The 21,056-nt window shown below is 46.2% G+C and overlaps 1 protein-coding gene and 1 long non-coding RNA gene across 3 annotated transcripts in view; both read right to left on the minus strand.

Moving 5' to 3' along the window:
- The window catches only part of LOC310833677, a 244,055-nt gene that overhangs the window by 180,136 nt on the left and 42,863 nt on the right, over positions 1-21,056 (minus strand). The window lies entirely within an intron of this gene.
- On the minus strand, positions 263-20,258 carry IDH1 (isocitrate dehydrogenase (NADP(+)) 1). Its single transcript, XM_083712161.1, has 9 exons — positions 19,946-20,258; positions 13,891-14,018; positions 9,979-10,270; positions 9,461-9,566; positions 6,969-7,146; positions 5,777-5,928; positions 3,072-3,212; positions 1,693-1,855; positions 263-1,052 (listed from the first exon to the last, which is right to left on the minus strand). The coding sequence occupies exons 2-9, from the start codon at positions 14,010-14,012 to the stop codon at positions 959-961; spliced, it is 1,248 nt and encodes a 415-aa protein (XP_083568287.1). The 5' UTR covers positions 14,013-14,018; positions 19,946-20,258; the 3' UTR covers positions 263-958.

Below are 21,056 nucleotides of genomic sequence, written 5' to 3' on the forward strand. Positions count from 1 at the left end.
GGAATGTAGAACGTTTAACGTTTTACTGAGTTGTAGATCATCTTATTCCAAACAGTATATGACTATTAGCTTGCATGGAAGTGTCGAAAGCTGAGTTCCAGGGAAGACATGACCCCATTTAAATGCTGCTTAGGCCATGCACTAGATCTGCAAGTTACCCAGCTATCCTACACTTGTTCCAAGTGCAAGGATCATTTTGTAAATTGAACTACAGTTTACCAGTTGTTTCTTTACAATTCATAAACAAGATGACACATAGGGATGGATATTAGTAGTTTATTTATGCCAAATATCCCCCATAAAAAGAACAGGAGCCATGGATGGGACAATGTTTAAGGAGAATAAAAGAGAATGTTCAAATGGTTGAAAATAGTCTGAGAAACTGCACCATTAACCTATCTGAAAGGAAATAAAATACACCTGGCCTAAACACAGGAGTAAATCATTCCTGCACTTCAACTTGGGTACGATACATAAGAAAAGGACTGCATTTGTCTAAGTCTTTGCCCTATTGAACTGTGGCAAATGCTCACAACTTTAACATTAGTAGAATCCTCCTACAATCCTGCCTATGTGAGGCTTTACAGTGCACTTCTTACCATGTCTGTTCAGAAGCAAAGCCTACTGAACTCATTGGGGCTTACTCTCAGGCAACTGAGGTTAGAATTGCAGCCTTTGTCCAGTTTCACTAGGTTTTTAAATCTTGCAGTGCTTTACGTACTCCAGTAAGGGCCCAACAGCTAGCTAGAAAACAAAACCTATTTCATTATTTAAATCATTCACTGTAGAGCTCATCTCCACCCCCAGTAAGGTCTGTCACTGTGGGTTTTGGTTGAAAAGACAAAATCTGACAATGTAGACATATCCCCCCCCCCCCCAAGTGCTATACTACACAACAGTGCGATTCATTCATGTGGCAGGCGACCTTCTTTCCGGAGCGATTCTTGAGGCCTGTTCCTTAAAGTCTTGGCTGGGAAGAGAGCTTTGCCTTTAGGTTTTCAGCAAGTTTATCCATGAAGTCAAATGTGTTCAAGTAGTCAGAGCGCGTCACACTGAGATGAAGAAAGAAAACTGTAAATGTTATGGTAGAATGAGATTTAAAATTCATCTTAAACATTAGCTAGTTTTGCGGGTTTGTGTCAGTCAGGAGCCGCATGGCACAAACTTTGGCTGTTCTATACACGTGCAAGAAGTGTTCTGACAATGTTTTATGCCATCTGATTTTTTCTCATTCTTGGGTGGGGTGAATCCTCGATCCACTCCTTTCCACCCCTCAATCTAGTATCTCAAGACTTCCTTTCCTTTGGTTAAGAAGAAAAAATGTGGGGGTTCATTCCTTTCTCAAAAACCTACATTTATAGGCATGAGAATGTATTTTAGATGCATGTTCCCTAACCTTGGGCCTGTGTGGCGACTTTAGCATGAAATACAGAATAAGAGCTTTCACAATTTGGCAGAAGAAGGGTTAGCTGCTACGACCCTGGCAAAGAATGGCTTAAAACACTGCAGTCATATTTTACTGGAGACCTAAGTAGTTCTGCTTTCAGTTCTTGTAATTGCCTGTCTTTGGGATGGAATTCAGGTCTATGCTGCAATGAACACCAAACAAGCAGTTTAGTGTTTTTTAATTGTACAAATTCTACCATTATGTAGTAACAAAATTCCTTTTCCTAATGGGCTGAGTTTACTCACTTGGGTAACCCTTTGATACAAGCAGCCAGGTCTTTTGTCATAAAGCCAGCTTCAATGGTCTCTATGCAAACATCCTCCAAGGCAGAAGAAAAGTTCTTAAGGTCTGTGTTGTTATCCAACTTCGCTCTGTGAGCAAGACCTCTAGTCCAGGCAAAGATGGATGCTGAGAAAGGTCAAAAGGGGAGGGGGGGAATATGAATTGAGCCAACGGTTCCACTTCTGAAATTATGACCATCTCTATTACCACATTACTCCCTCCTGCACCTTGAGCACCTAACAATCTAATTTTGTTTTCAACTGGCGATTGCACTCCTTGAACTGAATTATCAAAACTTCCCCTGTGAAGTGTTTTCCTCTGGAGTCTCTTAGCAAGTAGCCTCCTGACACAGCTATAATGGCCCCGCGACCCATCTGCATCTCCCCATATGGGAATCTCGTTCCTCAAATGGTGTCAAGATTTCCAATTTCTGCTTCACAGTGTTTTCCCATTAAGAGAATGACGACAAAGACATTCAAGTAGAAGTTAAATGCTTTCCTGCTACACATTTCTTCTTGCACCTCTCACCTGGCACACGCGTTTCCTGAGACACTATGGAACCATTACTGTATTATAAATGTGGAATGACAGACTACGTGAATCCTGGAAATGGTTTGGGTTTCCGCCTTTATTCATGTTGAATTCCACACACTACACAGCAATATTTTCTGCTGTGCAAGCTACACAGCACGCACCCCACACGATTATTTTGCTATCTGATATGTCTGCAGAATCCATTCCCTTGTATCTGCTGCTGTTCCACCTGCAGAATGACTCTTAATAGAGGTGTCCGCTAGGGTGAAACAAGGTGAGGTGATTCTTGCCCGTCCCTTTTTTGAACCTCACCCCCCAAATTTGTCCCAGGCTGTTGGGGGTTCTCCACATCAGCTCAGGAAGATAACTCCACTGGATCAAAAGCTATTCTGCAAGTGAAACAGCAGCACTAGATTTCACGTACACGGGGTAGCATTTTACTAACTTGTCCTATCCGTGCAACAGGATCCTGCCTCCACGCCCTCTCTGAAATCTGCTCTGGAGGCTTGGAGAAATTGATTCAAAACAGATGGGGGGGTTAGGTTTAGGGGGGCACAGGTGGGAGGAGAGGGAGGGGGGGACTTCCATTGCACTAGCAGTAATCCTTGCAGTGAAGGGACCCTGAAATGGTGCTGCAGGAGACAGAACCTGCTGTTCCTACAGGCATAGTATTCCATACCAATAGATACAGCTTAACAAGATAAGCACAAGAACTAAACGAGACTTTTATTCTTGGGAATAAGCCGTGGCAAAACACGCTTCATGCACATTTTCTAGGTATGGCCGAGACAGCTGGTAGCAAACTTACCGATCGGGTTAGTAGAGGTTTCTTGACCTTTCTGGTACAAGCGATAATGACGGGTGACTGTGCCGTGAGCAGCTTCAGCTTCAACAGTTTTGCCATCTGGGCATATCAGGACACTAGTCATCAATCCCAAGGAGCCATAACCTGGGCACGAGAATAAACTGAGAACTTCAATTTTTTGCATATTCCTCCATGGCATACCAGGCGGGGCAAATAAATCAACCTGGTATGTCTCAACAGCCTTCATACATACAGAAGATAATTTTCAATCTAGTAATTTGGAACAAAATATGCAAGAGGTTTCCAATTCTGTCAGAAATGAAGGAGAAATGTGAGGAAATAACAAGACAACAATTAAGGAAAGTGAGTTAAGTATATGCTTAGCTGGACTTGACTTGAATTTGCCTGGAATTCACAAAGTGTTTTCCACTGGTGAAATTGAAGAAGGCAATAAAATTCTGATTACAGGATCGTGGTGGCCTAAAGGCATGTGATCAAATGCTATGCAGAAGCCACTACCCTTAGGAGTTTTGTAAATTGCTGAGCCATGTGGGACAATTGTCAGGGCCAACAGCATCGCGTCTGCCATTAGGCTACATAGTAATTTTATGACAATTCACCTTAAGGCTAATTGCGAACACCCACCACTTGTCTTTCAAGCACGGCTAGCTCCCTGACAATTAGAATTTGCTGCTAACTCTTCCTCTCAGCCCTATCATCTCCATCCCTTCAGAAAGTTTCCTGCCTCCCAAGCACGTAAGTGTGGCAAGACCAGTTTTGCTTCTCAATACTCAAGAAAGCAGCCTACGTTTTCCTTGCTGTTACAGGCCACATACAATACCTGGGTAAGAGCAACATAGCCATAAAACGTTATGGCTGCTACCAGTGCAAAGAAACCACAAAACTTTATTTGAGCCACTGATGAAAGGCAGAGAAAATGTCTCCTTTCTGGTGGCCCCTTGCCATTCTTGGAAGCTATGTATTGCTGATACAGGATTTTTTTTCGGAAATAGGTGTTCCTTATATCAACATAATGTACAATAATTTGTAACTCCTTGCTGGCCGATCCATTGTACACGTTCATGTTTGATGTAGAAAGGTTTGTTGGAATTGTTACATAGCTGAGTGGGTACCATCATCTGTACAAGGGAACAACCTTGTTTTGTATACCACAGGGAATTTACCGTATTTTTCGCACCATAGGACACACCGGACAATAGGGCGCACCTTGTTTTAGAGGGGGGAGAACAAGAAAACAAATTCTCCCCCTCTCTGCCCAGCGCCCCTTCAGCGAAGCGGCAGGAGTCGCTGCGCAGAGAGGGGGAGAATTTCCCCCCTCTTGTTTTCCCGCTCTAAAACAAGGTGCCGTTTAAGGTGCGTTCAGGCGGCCACCTTGGAAGCCTGGAGAGCGAGAGGAGTCGGTGTGCACCGACCCCTCTCGCTCTCCAGGCTTCAGGTTCCTTTCGACCTGCTCTTTGGGGCTGGCGGGGGGAAGCCCACCACCAGCCCCAAAGAGCAGGTCAGGGAGCAGCGGAAAGGCTGCTGCCATAGTCGCGCGTCACCTCTCCAGCTGGGAGAGGGTTGCGGGGCTTTGGCTTCTTTAGCCCCTCACGCACTCTCCCAGCTGGAGAGGTGGCGCGCGGCTAAACAGGATCCTGCCATAGCCGCGCGTCACCTCTCCAGCCGGGAGAGGGTCGCGGGGCTATGGCTCCTGCAGGGCTCCCCGCACTGCGGATGTCTGCCCGGTGCGAGGGGCGCTCTGCTTCAGGGCGCACTTTGTGCCGGGCGGCAGGCTGCTATCCGCAGCGTGGGGAGCCCTGCGGGGAACTCCTGCAGGGCTCCCCTCGATGCGGATGTCTGCCTAGCGTTCGGGGCGCTCTGCTTCAGGGCGCACCTCGCGCCGGTTGGCAGGCTGCTATCCGCAGCGTGGGGAGCCCTGCGGGGAACTCCCGCAGGGCTGCCTAGGCTGTGGGCGTGTTCCCGAAGCGCCGGGCGCTCAGATTTCAGCGCGCCCGGCGCTCTGGGAAGCAGGCTGCTAGCCTCGAGGCTCCTTCCATAGCCGCGCGTCACCTCTCCAGCTGGGAGAGGGTAGCGGAGCTATGGCGTCTTCGCTCCATAGGGCGCACACACATTTCCCCTTCATTTTTGAAGGGGAAAAAGTGCGTCCTATAGAGCGAAAAATACGGTAGTTGCTTTCCCCTTCTGTGACAAATCCTGCACCATGTGAAAGAAGAAGAAGAAGAAGAAGAGTTTGGATTTGATATCCCGCCTTTCACTCCCATTTAGGAGTCTCAAAGCGGCTAACGTTCTCCTTTCCCTTCCTCCCTCACGCCAAACACTCTGTGAGGTGAGTGGGGCTGAGAGACTTCAGAGAAGTGTGACTGGCCCAAGGTCACCCAGCAGCTGCATGTGGAGGAGCGGGGAAGCGAACCCGGTTCACCAGATTACGAGTCCACCGCACTACAACACACTGGCTGCAGTCTTTGTAGGTTTTTCAGAAGCATCTAACTGTCCACTGTTGGAGACAAAATGCTGAGCCAGGACACCCCTTGGCCTGCTGTAACAGGGCTATTCTTATGTCCCAACAATCATTAAGTCACTCCTCACACAGCCAACCCACGTTTTGCCAAAGATAAAGAATTTACCGTAATCTCAAGCTATCAAAGTGGCGTCCTGTAGAAGTGCTGCAAGAGAGGGGTGGATCATACCTTGGGCAATTGAGTCAGACTGCACATCCCCATCATAGTTCTTGCAGGCCCAGATAAATCCTCCCTCAGATTTTAGCGCTTGGGCCACCATGTCATCAATCAGCCGATGCTCATACCATATCTTTTTGGCCTCAAACTGTGACTTGTACTCCCTGGAAGGAAAAGGAAAGTAGAATCACAGGTGAAAATTGCAGGTCCGGTATATACAACCCATGAGAAGAAGGGAAAGCAGCTTACACCTTGCATAAAGGATGTGGGGATGTGGTGGAGAAGGGGAGGAAACCTGCCTGAGTTTCCATGCTAATGTACCTTATGATATTTCTGGCTTGCGTTACATGAGGGCAGATTTTAGTCAGAATATGAGAAGCTGCATGAAGGTAAGGGCAGTCCAATAATGGATCCAAGTACTTAAAAGATGGTGTTGGGAACCTTTGCTCCTCCAGATGAACTACAAGCTTCCATGATCCTTGGCCACTGACCGTGCTTTCTGGGGCTGGTGGGAGTTGGTGGGCTGACCTTTGCTGGTGGTCTTTACTTAAAGCTGGGGATGCTACCTGAACTTCCTGCAGGGGACTGAACTAAATGGTCAGCAAGGACCCCTGCAACTAGGATTCTGTAGCTCCTCAATCCCTCATCCTCTTCTACAGAGTAATCAGCAGCAAAGTTGCGGACTACCATTTCCTTCCAGTGTGGTCAGTGCAGTGGCAAAGAGCCAAGGTCCACAGTACAGAGAGAGAGAGCTCTGCCCAGGCAGATCCTGTCCAGAGGTGGCAGATCTAGAGTCCTCTGCCTGTGTTTCAGCCTGGAAAAATGAGGCTGTCCTTGGGATCTTGGGCTAGGATGGAAGGCAGCCAATGAACCTCAGGGGACTGAATTTTATGTCTGGGCCTCCAGCGTCTCTCTTGTCGGATTTTTATTTTCATATGAAATATGAAAATCAGTTCTTCATTCACTCAGGTTCATAGCTTTCCTCCACCTCATGTTTCTGTAGGAGTTAACAGAAAGAGGTTTTGCAAAACGAATGACTAACTGGTTCAGCTTCCAGTGGCATTAAGAAATAAGATAAAAAATGTGAAATTTTGAGGTAGACCTTTGTGACCAAAGACTCAAAGATCAGCTACCGTGACTAATAAGACAGTTCTTTAAACAAAGATACGCCTGCAAGATGAATACATAACAAAATATTGATTACTTCTCATAGATCTCCTGAAAGATGTCCTTAAAACGCCCATCATATCGCTTCAAAATGGTGTTTTTGGTGCTCAGGTACAGAGGCCATGCTTTAGACAGCGCCATCTGGAAAGAACTGTGGGCAAAGTCCGCAATAGACTGGTCAAGGTTGAACATTCCCAGAGCCACACCTCCACAGTCTACACCACAGAAGAGAGAAAGAGGAAAGTAAAAAAAAGGAGTCAGGTAGAACAGAAACATCCGCTTTTGAGCAGCATGGTATTTTTATAGTGTGCACCACTCCTCTCTCTGACACCACCCCCCTCAATATTTTTATATACTTTCATTTTAAGAAAACAGCAAACCACTCTGACATCTTTTAAAATGGAGAGTATAAAAATATTTTTTATAAATATTATGAATTTTCAACTTGCTTAAGTGTGTTTTTTTATCTTTACTCCTTTTTCTCATTAAAATTAAAAAAAAATTAAAACAGGACTCTAAATCAGTCTTTTCAGAAACTGGGATGCCTTCTGGTGATAATTCCGTACCTGAACATTTTAACGCAAGACGACTAAAGTAATGACTGATAATTGAACATTACTCTGTGACACGACAATTGACCTCCTTGGAATGATTCTGTGGGGCTTAGAACACGCAACAGTAATTAATGGTTAAGGAGGGTTTTGAGCAAGGCTGCCTTCGTTCAAATCTCAGCTCTGGATGGTCTTAGACAAGTCGCTATTCTATTACACCCCAATCTGACATACCGAAATAATACTGACATACCTTACAGGGTTATTGTAAGGATTGTTTTGCAATTTCCCAGGCTCTCTCTCTCTCTTTTTTAATGCCTGAAGTACCACTGAGGAGCTGCAAAGTATGAAGTTACGCTGGGCGGGGATGAAGGACAAAAACCTCAGTGTGTCTGAACGGATTCCACCCAGTCTCCGCTTGTCACAGTCTGCGAGCTGGCACACGGCCTACAACTGTTCATTCATGGCCATGGCTCAATGGAGAGAAAGCGTACAGGGAACATTCTCAGAATGTTTAAGGACTGTACTGCAGCCACCAATTATTTTTGTACGGCCTGATGCGTGGCATATATGTGCAGTTCAATGCAGCATTCATTACATCATTACACCTCTACATCAATGAACACAACCATATACTAAACATACAGGTCTAGTACACAGCTTAAATGAATGGAGCCTCTCATTTATACAGAAGGCTGGGGAATCAACTGCTTCTCCATGCAAACACAGCCTCCTAGCAACTTTCCCAAGTTCCACTAAAGGGGTTAAGAAAGCAGAAGCAGCATTCCTTTGCCCCTTTAAGAGTAGTAAAGAACCTGATCGTAACTTTGTGGGACACGCGAGCACAAACCTCTCCAGTGCCTTCAGACAGGAATCACCAAACGCCCATTTAATACTTATGGATAGTATGCATTTGCAAAGCATTTTGAGTATTCAGAGTGCTCTGTAGATATTGTCCAAGTGATTTATGGAACCATCATGAGAGGGCGGTAAGTGACTTGGGCCAAGTCTACATTCTGCAGGCTCTCTCCTTTCCTGTGCAGATTCCCTTCCTTTCAGCCTCTTCTTTCTTAGACTCTTAGGAGTTTCTTGGTTCCAACATGTGCATGGAACCAAGATGGAAATGGGTGTGTTGCATCCCTTCTGCAACATTCTTCCAATTCAATCTCTCAAGACTCCTGGGCAATCCAGGTGCAGCAATTCCCATCCTTCAGCAAACATACGTTTCAAGAACTCTGCGCCTGCAATTGCTAGAATCAATCCTTCCCCTTGTAGTCCTTTCATCCTATCTATACACATCAAAGCTAGAATTACCCCAAATTACATTACTGCCTTGCGCAGAATGAAGCAAGACATTGAAACACACGTAAATCACAAGTTGGTTTTGCAACCACCGACGCCAGTTTCACAACTGTTTGAGCAACACCAAAGCAACTTTAGGTTCCTGGGCTGTGCCCTTGCCTCTGGCAGAAAAGAACAGGCCTGTATGTAACAGGAACAATGGTGGCAGGTGACAGAACAGCATGTACAGAACAGAAATGCTGTTGTTGTTTTTCATACTTCATGTGCTCCATGATCTAATATTATGGAAAGACCACAATGAGTAGGGGAATTGTTGGAAGGGAGACCCTGGCTCACTACTAAGATCACCAGCCTATAGCTATATAGGGTGTGATTCAACTAAATGTTACTCAGAGTGGACCCACTGTAGTTAATGAACATGACTAAGTTATGTGGGTCTAGCAAGGAAGACTTAGTTGAATATCACCATAGTTACTAGTTCCTCTGCATTCTGTTCCCACATTGGCAACTTGGGATAGAGGGCAACTGGGGCTAGGTTTGGTCCATGGTTCCCCAGTTGTGGATCCCTGGTTGAAGGTCTGGCTCAATCCATTATTCAGCCTACAAGCCTAACTCTACTTAACATGCCTCCCCAATTCTCCACATTCAAATATCCTTTATATACTCCAACACTTACTTTCAAAGTTATGGACCAAATAAGTTATGGGTTTGCCTCCATTCTTCGGTGTGTAGGTCATCTCTACCTTTCCAGGACCAGGAACGACAAAGTCTGTGGCTCTGTACTGCAGAAGAACAAACAAAATGGCCGCTTAGGTAAGGAATGGCCAGTACCCCCTCCCTACCAGAATTATATACCACGTAAGTGTCATGTCTGATTTCTATTATTCTCCCTTTGCAGGGAAGAAAGAAGGGGGAAATAGTACTTCCTTTAAATGATTTCCAGACCAAGGCAAACAGCCACAGCTGTAGCTTGCAGAGATTTCAACACAGCTCAATCTATTTTAATCATTAACAAGAATTGCAGTTCAGTTCAAAAATCTGTAAGAGACATGCTTTGTGACGATTCATCGATGGCCCTGCAGCTGCATTTTGCTCTCTTTTGCATGCATTCCCTAACCATACAAAATCTCTGATGTTTGAGAGGGTGCGCTCAACATAAAGCCATAAATGCCAAATGCTACGTGAAGGACTCACTTGGTCTCCAAAAGCGTGACGGCCAATGATGATGGGCTTTACCCAGCCAGATACTAGTCGGGGGATGTTTTTACAGATAATGGCTTCCCTGAAGACTGTGCCCCCAAGAATGTTTCGGATCGTTCCATTTGGAGATTTCCACATCTGCTTCAGCTTGAATTCCTCTACCCTGTTCTCATCCGGAGTGATAGTAGCGCACTTGATTCCGACATTGTATTTCTTGATAGCTTCTGCAGCTTCCACGGTGACCTTGTCATCGGTTGCATCGCGGTTCTCTATGCCCAGATCATAGCTGCAAGCAAGTCCCCAAAACACAGTCATTTGTTAAGTGCCTTACAGACCCACCCAAGGTCTTACTAAACATGTGCATCATAGTTCAGGGTGGAAAACATGCTCAAAAAGAAGAGAAGAGATAGGAAATGGCACAAACAGAGTAAAATGACCATCTTCTGCAGGTGTGAGGAACCGTTGGCCCTCCAGATGTTGCTGAACCACAACTCCCATCATCCCTGCAATTGCTTGCTGAAGCTGATGGGAGTTGGAGTCCCCATGAAAGAAGGAGCTACTTCATATACAAGTGGATAATTTCATGAAGTTAACACTTGGAGGAATGAGCAAAAGCCGCTTGGACAGCAATGTTGATGCTCTCCTTCCAATAAAAACAAATGAATGAAAATGTGTCTGGACTCAGATGTGTGGGATTGTACAGCCATGCTATCAGATACCTATTCTGCTTTGGCAGTGTCAGCACGAGCAAAGCAGTACATCTGGTTAGGCAGGTATCCGGAACAAAAAGCAAAGTGCAAGAGAAGTAGGGGAAAGGTTAACGACTCAACGGTTTAATCTACAACCGGTGGATGCACTGAAAAGATTTTGCTGTACTTTTCTCCACGGTAGTCTTGCTAATGGTACTCTGACAGTGTGTGGTGTTAGGGGAGAGGTAGTACCACTGGTGGGGGACACATGGTGCTCCTTCTGGGGTAGTTTGTCCACCTTTGGCCCCCAACCTGCACTCAGTTCTGCACTGTGGCTCCTAGAAGCTGTCAGCATGTGACAGCAGCCACACCCCGGGAACGGCTCTGACTGAGGGGAGCTGATGGGTCTCAAGCCCTTAGTGAGTTAGGGACTTGCCCTGCATGCAAAGACAGGCTCCAGAGGATTGCGCTGTGCTGGTCCAGGGGGGAGGTTACTGTGGAGCGAGGTCCAGGACCTGAGTCGAGGGTCGGCAGACAGTCCTCCTCGGGCGAAGCGGGGTCCACAGCGGGAAGCTGGGCAAGGACAGGAACTCTGGGGGAAACAGGACTGGATGCTGGCCGAAACAGCTCATCAACAACGTTGCTCCCACAACCTGGGACCGGGCTGACTGGCCTTTATCTTCTCTGAGGCCAGGGGCAGTTCCGGCCCCCAGGAGACCCGCCTCTCCTGGCCTCAAGGCGAGCACTCCTCCTGGGAGAAACCAGTTCCCTTCACCTCTCTGCCTTGAGCCTCTGCAGTTCAGGAGAGGCTGAAGGGTTACTGGACCCAGGGGGAGACTCACCTGTAGGCACTGAGTCCTCAACCACCTCTGGAGCCAGAGTGGAATCACCTGGTTCCTGCTCCTGAGGATCCGGCACAGGTGCAGGCGCTTCAGAATCAAGGCCCTGCCCCAGTTCAGCTGGCCCTGGAGGCGGGGACTCCTGTGCAGGCTGGGATTCCTCCGGTTCAGCCTCTGAATCGGATTCCCAGGCCATCACACCCGCAGACGAGAGCAAGAGTGGGTCCAATGGTCAGGAAGGCAGTTTCCGCACATGCTGTAGAGCAGGCATCCCCAACCTGCAGACCTCCAGATGTTTTGGCCTACAACTCCCATGATCCCTAGCTAACAGGACCAGTGGTCAGGGATGAGGGGAATTGTAGTACAAAACACCTGGAGGGCCGAAGGCTGGAGACGCCTGCTGCAGAGGGAAGTGAGGAGCAGACGGGGCTCATCAGCCTGGGAATGTAGCCCATCGAGGAGAAGGAAAACTCTTGATCCTAAACCTCTGCTGCCTTAGTAGATCTTTGGGAGAAGAAAAGGTAAACCCTACACAAAACAGGAACGGAGTCCCTAAGATGACTGGAGGGCACTTTGTGTGCCTCCTGCAGCCAAGCTGGTGCTAAACGTATTGCTCTGCTTTCCTTTGGACCACATCGGAGAGGCTGAGAGTCTTCTCATGTGGGAAGCCCAGGACCTCCATGCACACTGCCCAAGACTGTGCCAAAGGGAGGTCACTTGGTGCTGGTAAGGCAGCGGTTTGATTCCAACAACAATGTGTGGAATAGCAGGTTGACTTATTTTCTCAACACTGTAAATGCCCGCAGCAGGCTCACGTGGTTTGAAGGCTGAAGAAAGTGGGGATGAGTCATTGTGGCTACAGTTTTGTTGCTAGCAGATGATGCCCAGGTGGTGACAGCGGGGGGGGGGGGGGGTTCTTCTGAATAGCCGTAACATTGGTAGCCAGCAGAGCTCTTCAGAAGCAGAAAAATGGGTGAAAGTGCTGCTGTGGGGTTGGGGTGGATTAGTTCACTGAGCAGATCTCACAGAAACCTGAAGCTGCCTATTATGTTGCTACTCTCCCCAGACTCCACTGCAGAATCCCTATGCCCTTAATAAGCTGCAGGAGAGAGACAGAACACCAAAACATGGGTCTTTCCTTAGCACAGAGACGTCCATGGAAAAAGAACTGCAAACCTCTTATACTGCTGCCACTTGTGGCAGGCTGCCAACTGGCACAGGAGCAATGCAAGAAAAGTACCGTATTTTTCTCTCTATAAGACACACCCGACCATAAGACGCACCTAGTTTTTAAGAGGAAAACAAGAAAAAAAATGATTCTGAATCAAATGTTGTTGAAGAATGCAAGGCAAAGCCTCTTCAGCACAGCGGTAGGAACGTTCCCGCTGCCCTGAAGAGGTTTCGCGTGGCTATCCCAGAAGCCAGAACAGCAAGAGGGATTTGCTGGCTTCAGCGATAGCTGCGCAGCCTGCATTCGCTCCATAAGACACACACACATTTCCCCTTACTTTTTAGGAGGGAAAAAGTGCATTTTATAGAGGGGGAAATACGGTAAGTGGGAACTTAGTTTGCCTAGTTAATTCAGAGCCACGGCCCAGCATGAAAACTATTAAACTGGTAGATGCATGAAAAAATCCTGGGCTGTGTGGCCGGAGGACAGAACAAAGGAACACTTGTCAGGTTCCTATTTTCTGAGCAGTTCAGCAGTTCAAGCTTCCCTGGACCCCAAGGTTTTTGTTTTAAAAAAGAAGTTTGGCCAACAGAAGCATCTTCTGTTCTAAGCAAGTTTGTACTGGCCACTTACAAGAATTTACAAGCCAATATACCTCACTCTTTTAATACAGTGGCACCTTGGTTTAAGAACAGCCCTGTTTATGAACTTCACAAAACTGTAAAGTTGTCCCAGTTTGCAAACTTTACCTCAGTCTAAGAACGGAATCTGAACAGTGGAAGGGCATCGGTGGCAGGAGGCCTCATTAGGGAAAGTGCGCCTTGGTTTAAGAATGGTTTCGGTTTAAGAACAGACTTCCGGAACGGATTAAGTTCGGAAACCGAGGTACCACTGTAATAATAATTTTATTATTTATATCCCGCCCATCTGGCAAAGGGTACCCATTTGAGAATCGGCATTAAGTGTGAACACACAGTCACAAAGTACTTAACAGAATTTGCCTCTATTTGACAATTATTTAGAATCAAGGCACACCATTTCGAAGTGGATATTAATCTTGGGGTCAGCAAAAGTAACATAGTCCCCAAGAGAGAAAGAAAATATCAAGCAAGACTCTCCCAAATACAAGAGATAAACAGTCGACAAACACACACGTATAAACTGGAAATTTCCCCACAATACAGAGAACCTGTGGAAATCCAGTTACCTGTGGAGATCTAGATCCACGTAGGGAAAGATCAGCTTTTCCTTAATCAGATCCCAGATCACACGGGTCATTTCGTCTCCTTGCATCTCCACCACAGATCCGCCATGGATTTTTTTAGACATTGTGATCTAATGGGGAGGGGAAAAACACAAACACTAAATACAGATTATGGTGACATCCGTTGATCAAATTGATCTGCTAGTTGGCAACAGAGACGTTACGAAGGGGATGTTCACGTCTGGAATGATCCCAGATTCAGATTTTGGGGGCAAGAAAGGTAAGTTATGCACACCAATGACATTCATGCTCCATTCTGATTTTTTTTTTTTAAAAAATAATTTCTGTAGTTTCTTGGAGCATAGAATGGAGTTTACTTTTCCCTTGGATCTACATAAGCTGCAATAGCTGGACTATCTCTGAGCATTGCTAAGGGATTCTCCTGTGTGTATAAACCACTCCTGAGAATATTGAATTGGACATTTCCGCTGTCTGCAACCAAAATAGCACCCATCTTTCCCCCCCTCTTGCATCAAGGGAGAATGGATAGCAGCAAGCCAGGAGAAGGCAGAGGAGTATTCAAGGCCAGACTAGTTCAGCCACAACAGGCGGGGGGAAATCTAGACGTTTCCAGACCAGTATAGTTGTTTCCCATTGGCTGCGTTGCTTTGGAATGCCAAGGTTACATGGCTCCCGTCCTTCAGACATTCCTAGAATTGCATGGGATGAAGGCACAGGAAATTTCCTCTCTGGTAAAAGTACACACTAGACTAGAGCACAAAGTCTGCATATTCTATGGGGTTTCCAGTCCTGTGTCTCCTGGAATTGATGACGGGCCACGGCAGGTTTTGGCAAGCTTCCTTCAAAGCCATGCCATCTAAGTCACAGTGGCTTGAAACGTCTTGGTTTAAATAATCATATAGTGCCTAAGATTGGCAAGGTGCCTTATATGAGAGCTCACAGATCTTGGCCGCTTTGATGCCTGCGAACGCAGCCTAAAGCTCCAAGATACTGTATGCCTTTTAGATAGCAGAAGTTGCCATGTGTACACGGGAGCACAAACAGGATCTCTTCATGCAAGCGAATGACCCCCATGAGTTAAGAGGCCTGCTGAAACGAACTGGCCGAATGTGATCTCTTTGCAAAATTGTATGTTGCTTGGGAGACTGCAATGGCAAAGCACAGATTTTTCTTCTTCTTCTTCCCCTGCACACCTTTGATTGGTAAGAGGAAGTTACTTTTCTGAAAGCGAGAGAGCCAGGCATTCAAGTACGGTAAATAGGAGGAAAAATTGCAGCTCCCACTTGACCCTTGATCCCTGTCAACAAAAGCATTGTTCTAAAACAATCCATGGCTTACTTATAATCCCCACGGGTATTTGCCGGTTATGAAAGAGCAATGACTTGGCCATTTTTGCTTTAAAATATTTCCCATTTATCCTATGCTTTTGTTTAATGCAAAAAATTACCTTTACCTACAAAACTGCCTTGCTCTACATGTGCCCACTCAAACGCTTTGATCGGTGGAATTGGCGCCATTCTAGGTGTCACATGATACCCATTCCGGATTTGTAAGACCTCAGTTGTTTAGTGTGGCAGTGCCTGAACTTTGGAACGCCCTGCCTCTTGATATCAAGCAGGTACCTTCACTGTACCCTTTCTGGAGCCTGCTAAAAATATTCCTGTTTAGGCAAGCTTACCCAGATGCTTTGGGACACGGGTGGCACTGTGGGTTAAACCATAGAGCCGATGACTTGCCGATCAGAAGGTCGGCGGTTCGAATCCCTGAGACGGGGTGAGCTCCCGTTGCTCAGTCCCTGCTCCTGCCAACCTAGCAGTTTGAAAGCACGTCAAAGTGCAAGTAGATAAATAGGTACCGCTCCGGCGGGAAGGTAAATGGCATTTCCGTGCACTGCTCTGGTTCGCCTGAAGCGGCTTAGTCCTGCTGGCCACATGACCCAGAAGCTGTAAGCCGGCTCCCTCGGCCAATAAAGCGAGATGAGCGTTGCAACCCCAGAGTTGGTCACGACTGGACCTAATGGTCAGGGGTCCCTTTACCTTTACCCAGATGCTTAGAAAGCTGAGGTAATTTTAATCTGTTTAGCATTTTAAATTTAGTATGTTTTATAGTAGGTTTGTAATTTTTTTGTATGATTTTACTGTTTTATGTTTTGTAAACCCCTTGAGGATTTTGTTTTACAATCAAGCAGTGTACAAATTTTATGAAATAAAATATAAATAATATAAAAACAGAGCTTTAGGCTGCACGTTTTTATAAGTTACCATTCACTCAGTGTGCATGCAAGTGTTCTTTATTGTTATAATTATTAATTGAATTTATATACCACCCTATAACCAGAGGTCTCAGGGCAGTTCCCAGAATAAAATCAAAATATAAAACTACAAAATAAAAATAAAAACCACAACCCAATAACACCCCCCACACAACAACCACATTTTAAAAGGGCGTAGGATGTCAATCAAATTAACCAAAGGCCTGGTTAAAAAGGAACATTTTTTTTTTTCTGGTGCCTAACGGTGTATAATGAAGGCACCAGGAAAACTTCCCCGGAGAAGTTTCCTGCTTTTACGACCAAGATTATTCATTCACAATTACATTTCACAATGTTTCATGGAATTACTTTCATCATCACAGGTGTTGCACACACAGAGTTATGCAACAATTTGTTATACAGCACAGCTAAACTGCTGATCACAGTGACTGATTACTGCCGAGTAAACCGCTGCCATTATAGTAGGAAACCCAATGGGGCTGGGAGGGCAACAAATTTGACTCTTACCTTTGTACGGTAGACTAAATCCTTCACAATCACATGTCCCTCTCTACACTCCATGCGAGTAAGCAAGAAGCATTAAAAGAATTCGAGGATATATTCTAGCCAGGCAAAAGCACCCCCAAGGAGGGTGCAAAGCAGGGGTGGCCTGGGAAGAGTCCAAGGGCCAGATACATAGGCTTAGAGGGCCACCTTTGCCCCCAGGACCAGAGTTCCCCCACCCCAGGTTTAGCATTATGTGCGAGCCAGACCCTTATGGCAAACTTCACCTCTGATAGAAGCGATAGTTAGTGTGGGGCATTGGGAAAAGATCTTAATGTGTGGGGCAGGCTGATACAGGTGGAGACTCCTGCAAGCATGTGACCTCTGCACAAAAAGTGTATTATTATTATTATTATTATTATTATTATTATTATTATTACCATCATAATCAACACTGTCCATCATCATCTATTTATTTACTGCCCTTTTTCAGAAGATCCCACATTACAGAACATCAATGATAAAAACATAATTAAAAAAACATACTGACAAGACAGCCAATAATACTACAATTCTGCCTTGCCAGGAATCCCAGCAACATACCTCCTCAGGCGCCATAATTCCAAGCATTTTGCTAGTTTAGGAATAGCATACCTTTCTCCCAGATTGTTCACACACCCTGGAATGTGTGCGTGCGCAGCAATGGAAAAAGGAGGGCTTTAAGGGAAGTATTGACACCAGTACTCATCATTTAAAGGGAGGTCTTTCGGATTGCAGATTAAACATCTGTATGAACATGACCTCAGTAGGTGAGTCTTACTATAAAATAATACTGGGCCCAACTAATACCTGGGTGCAAGGAACACATTTGGAAAGAAGTCTCGAGTTCAGAAATAAACATACTCTATCCAGCACTGAAGGGACGCAAGTGGCGCTGTGGGTTAAACCACAGAGCCTAGGACGTGCCGAACAGAAGGTCGGCGGTTCGAATCCCCGTGACGGGGTGAGCTCCCATTGCTCGGTCCCTGCTCCTGCCAACCTAGCAGTTTGAAAGCACTCCAGTGCAAGTAGATAAATAGGTACTGCTCCGGCGGGAAGGTAAACGGTGTTTCCGTGAGCTGCTCTGGTTCACCAGAAGCAGCTTAGTCATGCTGGCCACATGACCCGGAAGCTGTACGCCGGCTCCCTCCGCCAATAAAGCGGGATGAGCACCACAACCCCAGAGTCGGTCACGACTGGACCTAATGGTCAGGGGTCCCTTTACCTTTACCTATCCAGCACAAGAAGGGGACGACAGAGGACGAGGTGGTTGGACAGTGTTCTCAAAGCTATCAACATGAGTTTGACCGAACTGCGGGAGGCCGTGGAAGACAGGAGTGCCTGACGTGCTCTGGTCCATGGGGTCACAAAGAGTCGGACACGACTAAACGACAAATCCAGCATAGTGCAAAGATAAGGAACCTGGGGGTTTCCAGATATTCTTGAACATCAACACCCATCAGCCACAGTCAGGAAGAGCAATAGCCAGGGATGCTGGGAGTTGTAGTCCAACAACATCTGGAGGGCCACAGGTTTATGTCTTGGGATTTGCATTGGGAGGCCCAGCTGGAAATCAGAGGTGGATTTAGGGGAGCATGACTGCCTCAGCTGCACTGGGTGGAGAGCCTTGAGGGTACCGCAACTATGATGTAGACTGGAAAGCGAGAGGCAGGTGCTGAATTTTGGCATTGCACAGGCAGCCACTGAAATTTGAGACCCCAAATCCCTGCTCTGTCATGAAGCTCACTGGAGTGATTGTCACTGAGTTAACTGGAGGAAAGGCAGGATATAAATATAAACAATGCTTGCAGTCTTACACTGTTTGCCATGTGGCGTTTTCAACTTCTACTTACTTTTTGGTTTTGTTTTACTCACTATAACAGACAGATTACGGTACATACGATTATGAAAAACCGGAATGAAACATTTAAATGGTAAAAGAATGCATTTGCAGTGCATTGTGAAGCACTGCAAAAATCATACAGCAGAAATGCTATTATTTGTACCCCACCCATCTGACTGGGTTGCCCACCCCCTTGGGCAGCTTCCAACATATATATATAAAGTAATAAGCAAATCTAATCCCCATTTCAAAATGGTACACACCCTACTTTCTGTGCCACACTTCCTTTAAGCCGAAGAGCAATTTGAAAGCGGAGATTGTGCAAAACTGGCATAAAATACAGATAAGGTCTCGCAGATAAATATAACCGATTATGTAAAAAGAAGAAGAAACAAACATTGCATTGCTAAGCATTTTCAATTGGAAGAGGTGCCTGGGTGCCTTGGCAAGATCTTAAACACATTATAGTCAAGCAGACTGTTTGGAACACCAACTCTGTCAAGGGCACAGTTCAGACAGAAGGCTGCTGAAATGCTAACATAGAACTAGGATCCTCCGTGTTCAGATTGTGTAATTTAGCTGTCTAATAGATTAGTACCAGGATTTCATTGACTTATGGGCCATGATAAAGAGACTTAGTGGTTTCTAATGGTAGGTGACGTTGCTGTGTTGTATTTTTATTTCATATTAAATTGTATTATATTATTCATGTACATTGATTAATTTCTGGGAGTTAAGAATAGGACTAGGATAAATTGTGTTTGCTGTACACGTATTTTATACACTTTGTATATGTTGTTTGTCAATGTGTGGTGTGCTATGCCTAATAAAGGATTTTGAATTGAAATTTCATTGACTTGATGGGAACACAGGCACGCAATCTAAAGTTGTGCCATTGGGGTCAATTAATCTGGAATAATGAACCACCCACTGCTGCCATACTAACACCATGCAGGGCACCACCCTATGCAGAAAACCTGTACTGAACTGAAAAGAGGTGGGGAGCCGATCCTTTAGCCATACATCTGCAGGGACAAGACACTGTGTACGTTACTACAGCTTGCTATAAAGGAACCGATCTACATAAAACGATCCCCAACCGATCAGATGCAAGCCCAGCTTCGTAACAAGGGGGGTGTCAACGGCCTTCCCTGTCATTTTGATGTCTCCGATTTACAGAGGTGGGTTTGGCAGTGAAGCGCGGACAAAGAGATAAAAAATAAAGATGCGGTGAAGGGGTCATAACAAAAAGGAAGACGCGTGTGTGGCATTTCTGTCTGTCTAGTTTTAGTTGCAGGGTGGTTTGCAACAGAAAATGAAGACCCACCCCGTAGTGCATGCCAATGAAGAGAGAGAGAGAAGACCCGCAGACAAAAGAAGTTGGGATCCAGCAAACTCACCTCTCTCTCGGCTTAGATGCAAGTCACTGAAGGTCACCGGTGGTCTTGGAGGCGAAGTCAATGCAGATTTCCCCGCTGAGCTCTGCGCCGGCGTCCCCTCCGCAACCACTGCTCGCTGCTGCCGTTTCCCAGGGCGCTTGCAAGCTGATGCCCGTGGCTGATTTTAAAAGAAGGGCTGCTGGGGCCACGCCTCCTCCCTCGGCGGCCCTCCGTCGCCTTAGTCCCGCCTGTGCCGCCGCATTCCCCCATTGAGAGGAGAAGGGAGGATCCCGCCTCGCCAATGCGCGCTTCCCACGCAGCTTGCAAGGAAGCGCGCCCAGAGAAAGGGAAGGGCGGCCTCGGGGGCGATCTGCCAATGGGGAGGGCAAGGAAGCAAAAATGCAGAGCAGGGGAAAGGAAGACGTTGACGATCCCCAGGAAAGAGAACCTCTCGCTGCTGAGGATCTGGGAGAAGGAGGGCTTAGATATTTTGCAAAATATAACGCATCTCTGAGCGCCCAGGCGCGCAGCGCAACCGCCAATCTGATCCTGGGCACCAGGCTGCGCGGTGGCACTGCGCAGTGTTTCCCCAAGTTGGGAGCAATCTGAATGTGAGGATCCTGGGGTCTTAAGGGGCAGTGCCTAGATGTGGGCAGAGAATGGCACCTGGCTGGTAGGAAGGGGGCAAAGGCTTTCAAGGCAATGAAAAACAAGAAGGCCCAAGCCCTGGCCTGTCACAGCCAGAGATGTTGCTGTTTACTCCGAAAATCCAAGAAAGCCGAGATATTTCAGGCCACACCTTGAGACAAGCATGGTTACAGTTCCTTTCTTGCATGGAAGAATTCATGGCAACTCTAGCATATGAAAATCAAGATGCTTCTCTGATGGTCACACTAAACTGGTGGTTGGAGTGTAAAGGATGTATGCAAAACTAGCTTTTTATATATTTGAGAAGATTATCATGTACCGCTGCTTTTTACCTGTCAAAAACAAGGAGGTACTTCTATTTCATCACAGCTTGGGCAATGATTTTATGGGGTAGAGAGCTGAAGGCAAAATAAATGTCTTATCCAAGGCCGTCCACTGACGTTATTTGATGTCTCAGCTCCAAGCCGAACGTGCTGTCACTGGG

This window comes from Podarcis gaigeae, assembly GCF_964106915.1.
Source record: "Podarcis gaigeae genome assembly, chromosome: 1".
Taxonomy (NCBI): Eukaryota; Metazoa; Chordata; class Lepidosauria; order Squamata; family Lacertidae; genus Podarcis; species Podarcis gaigeae.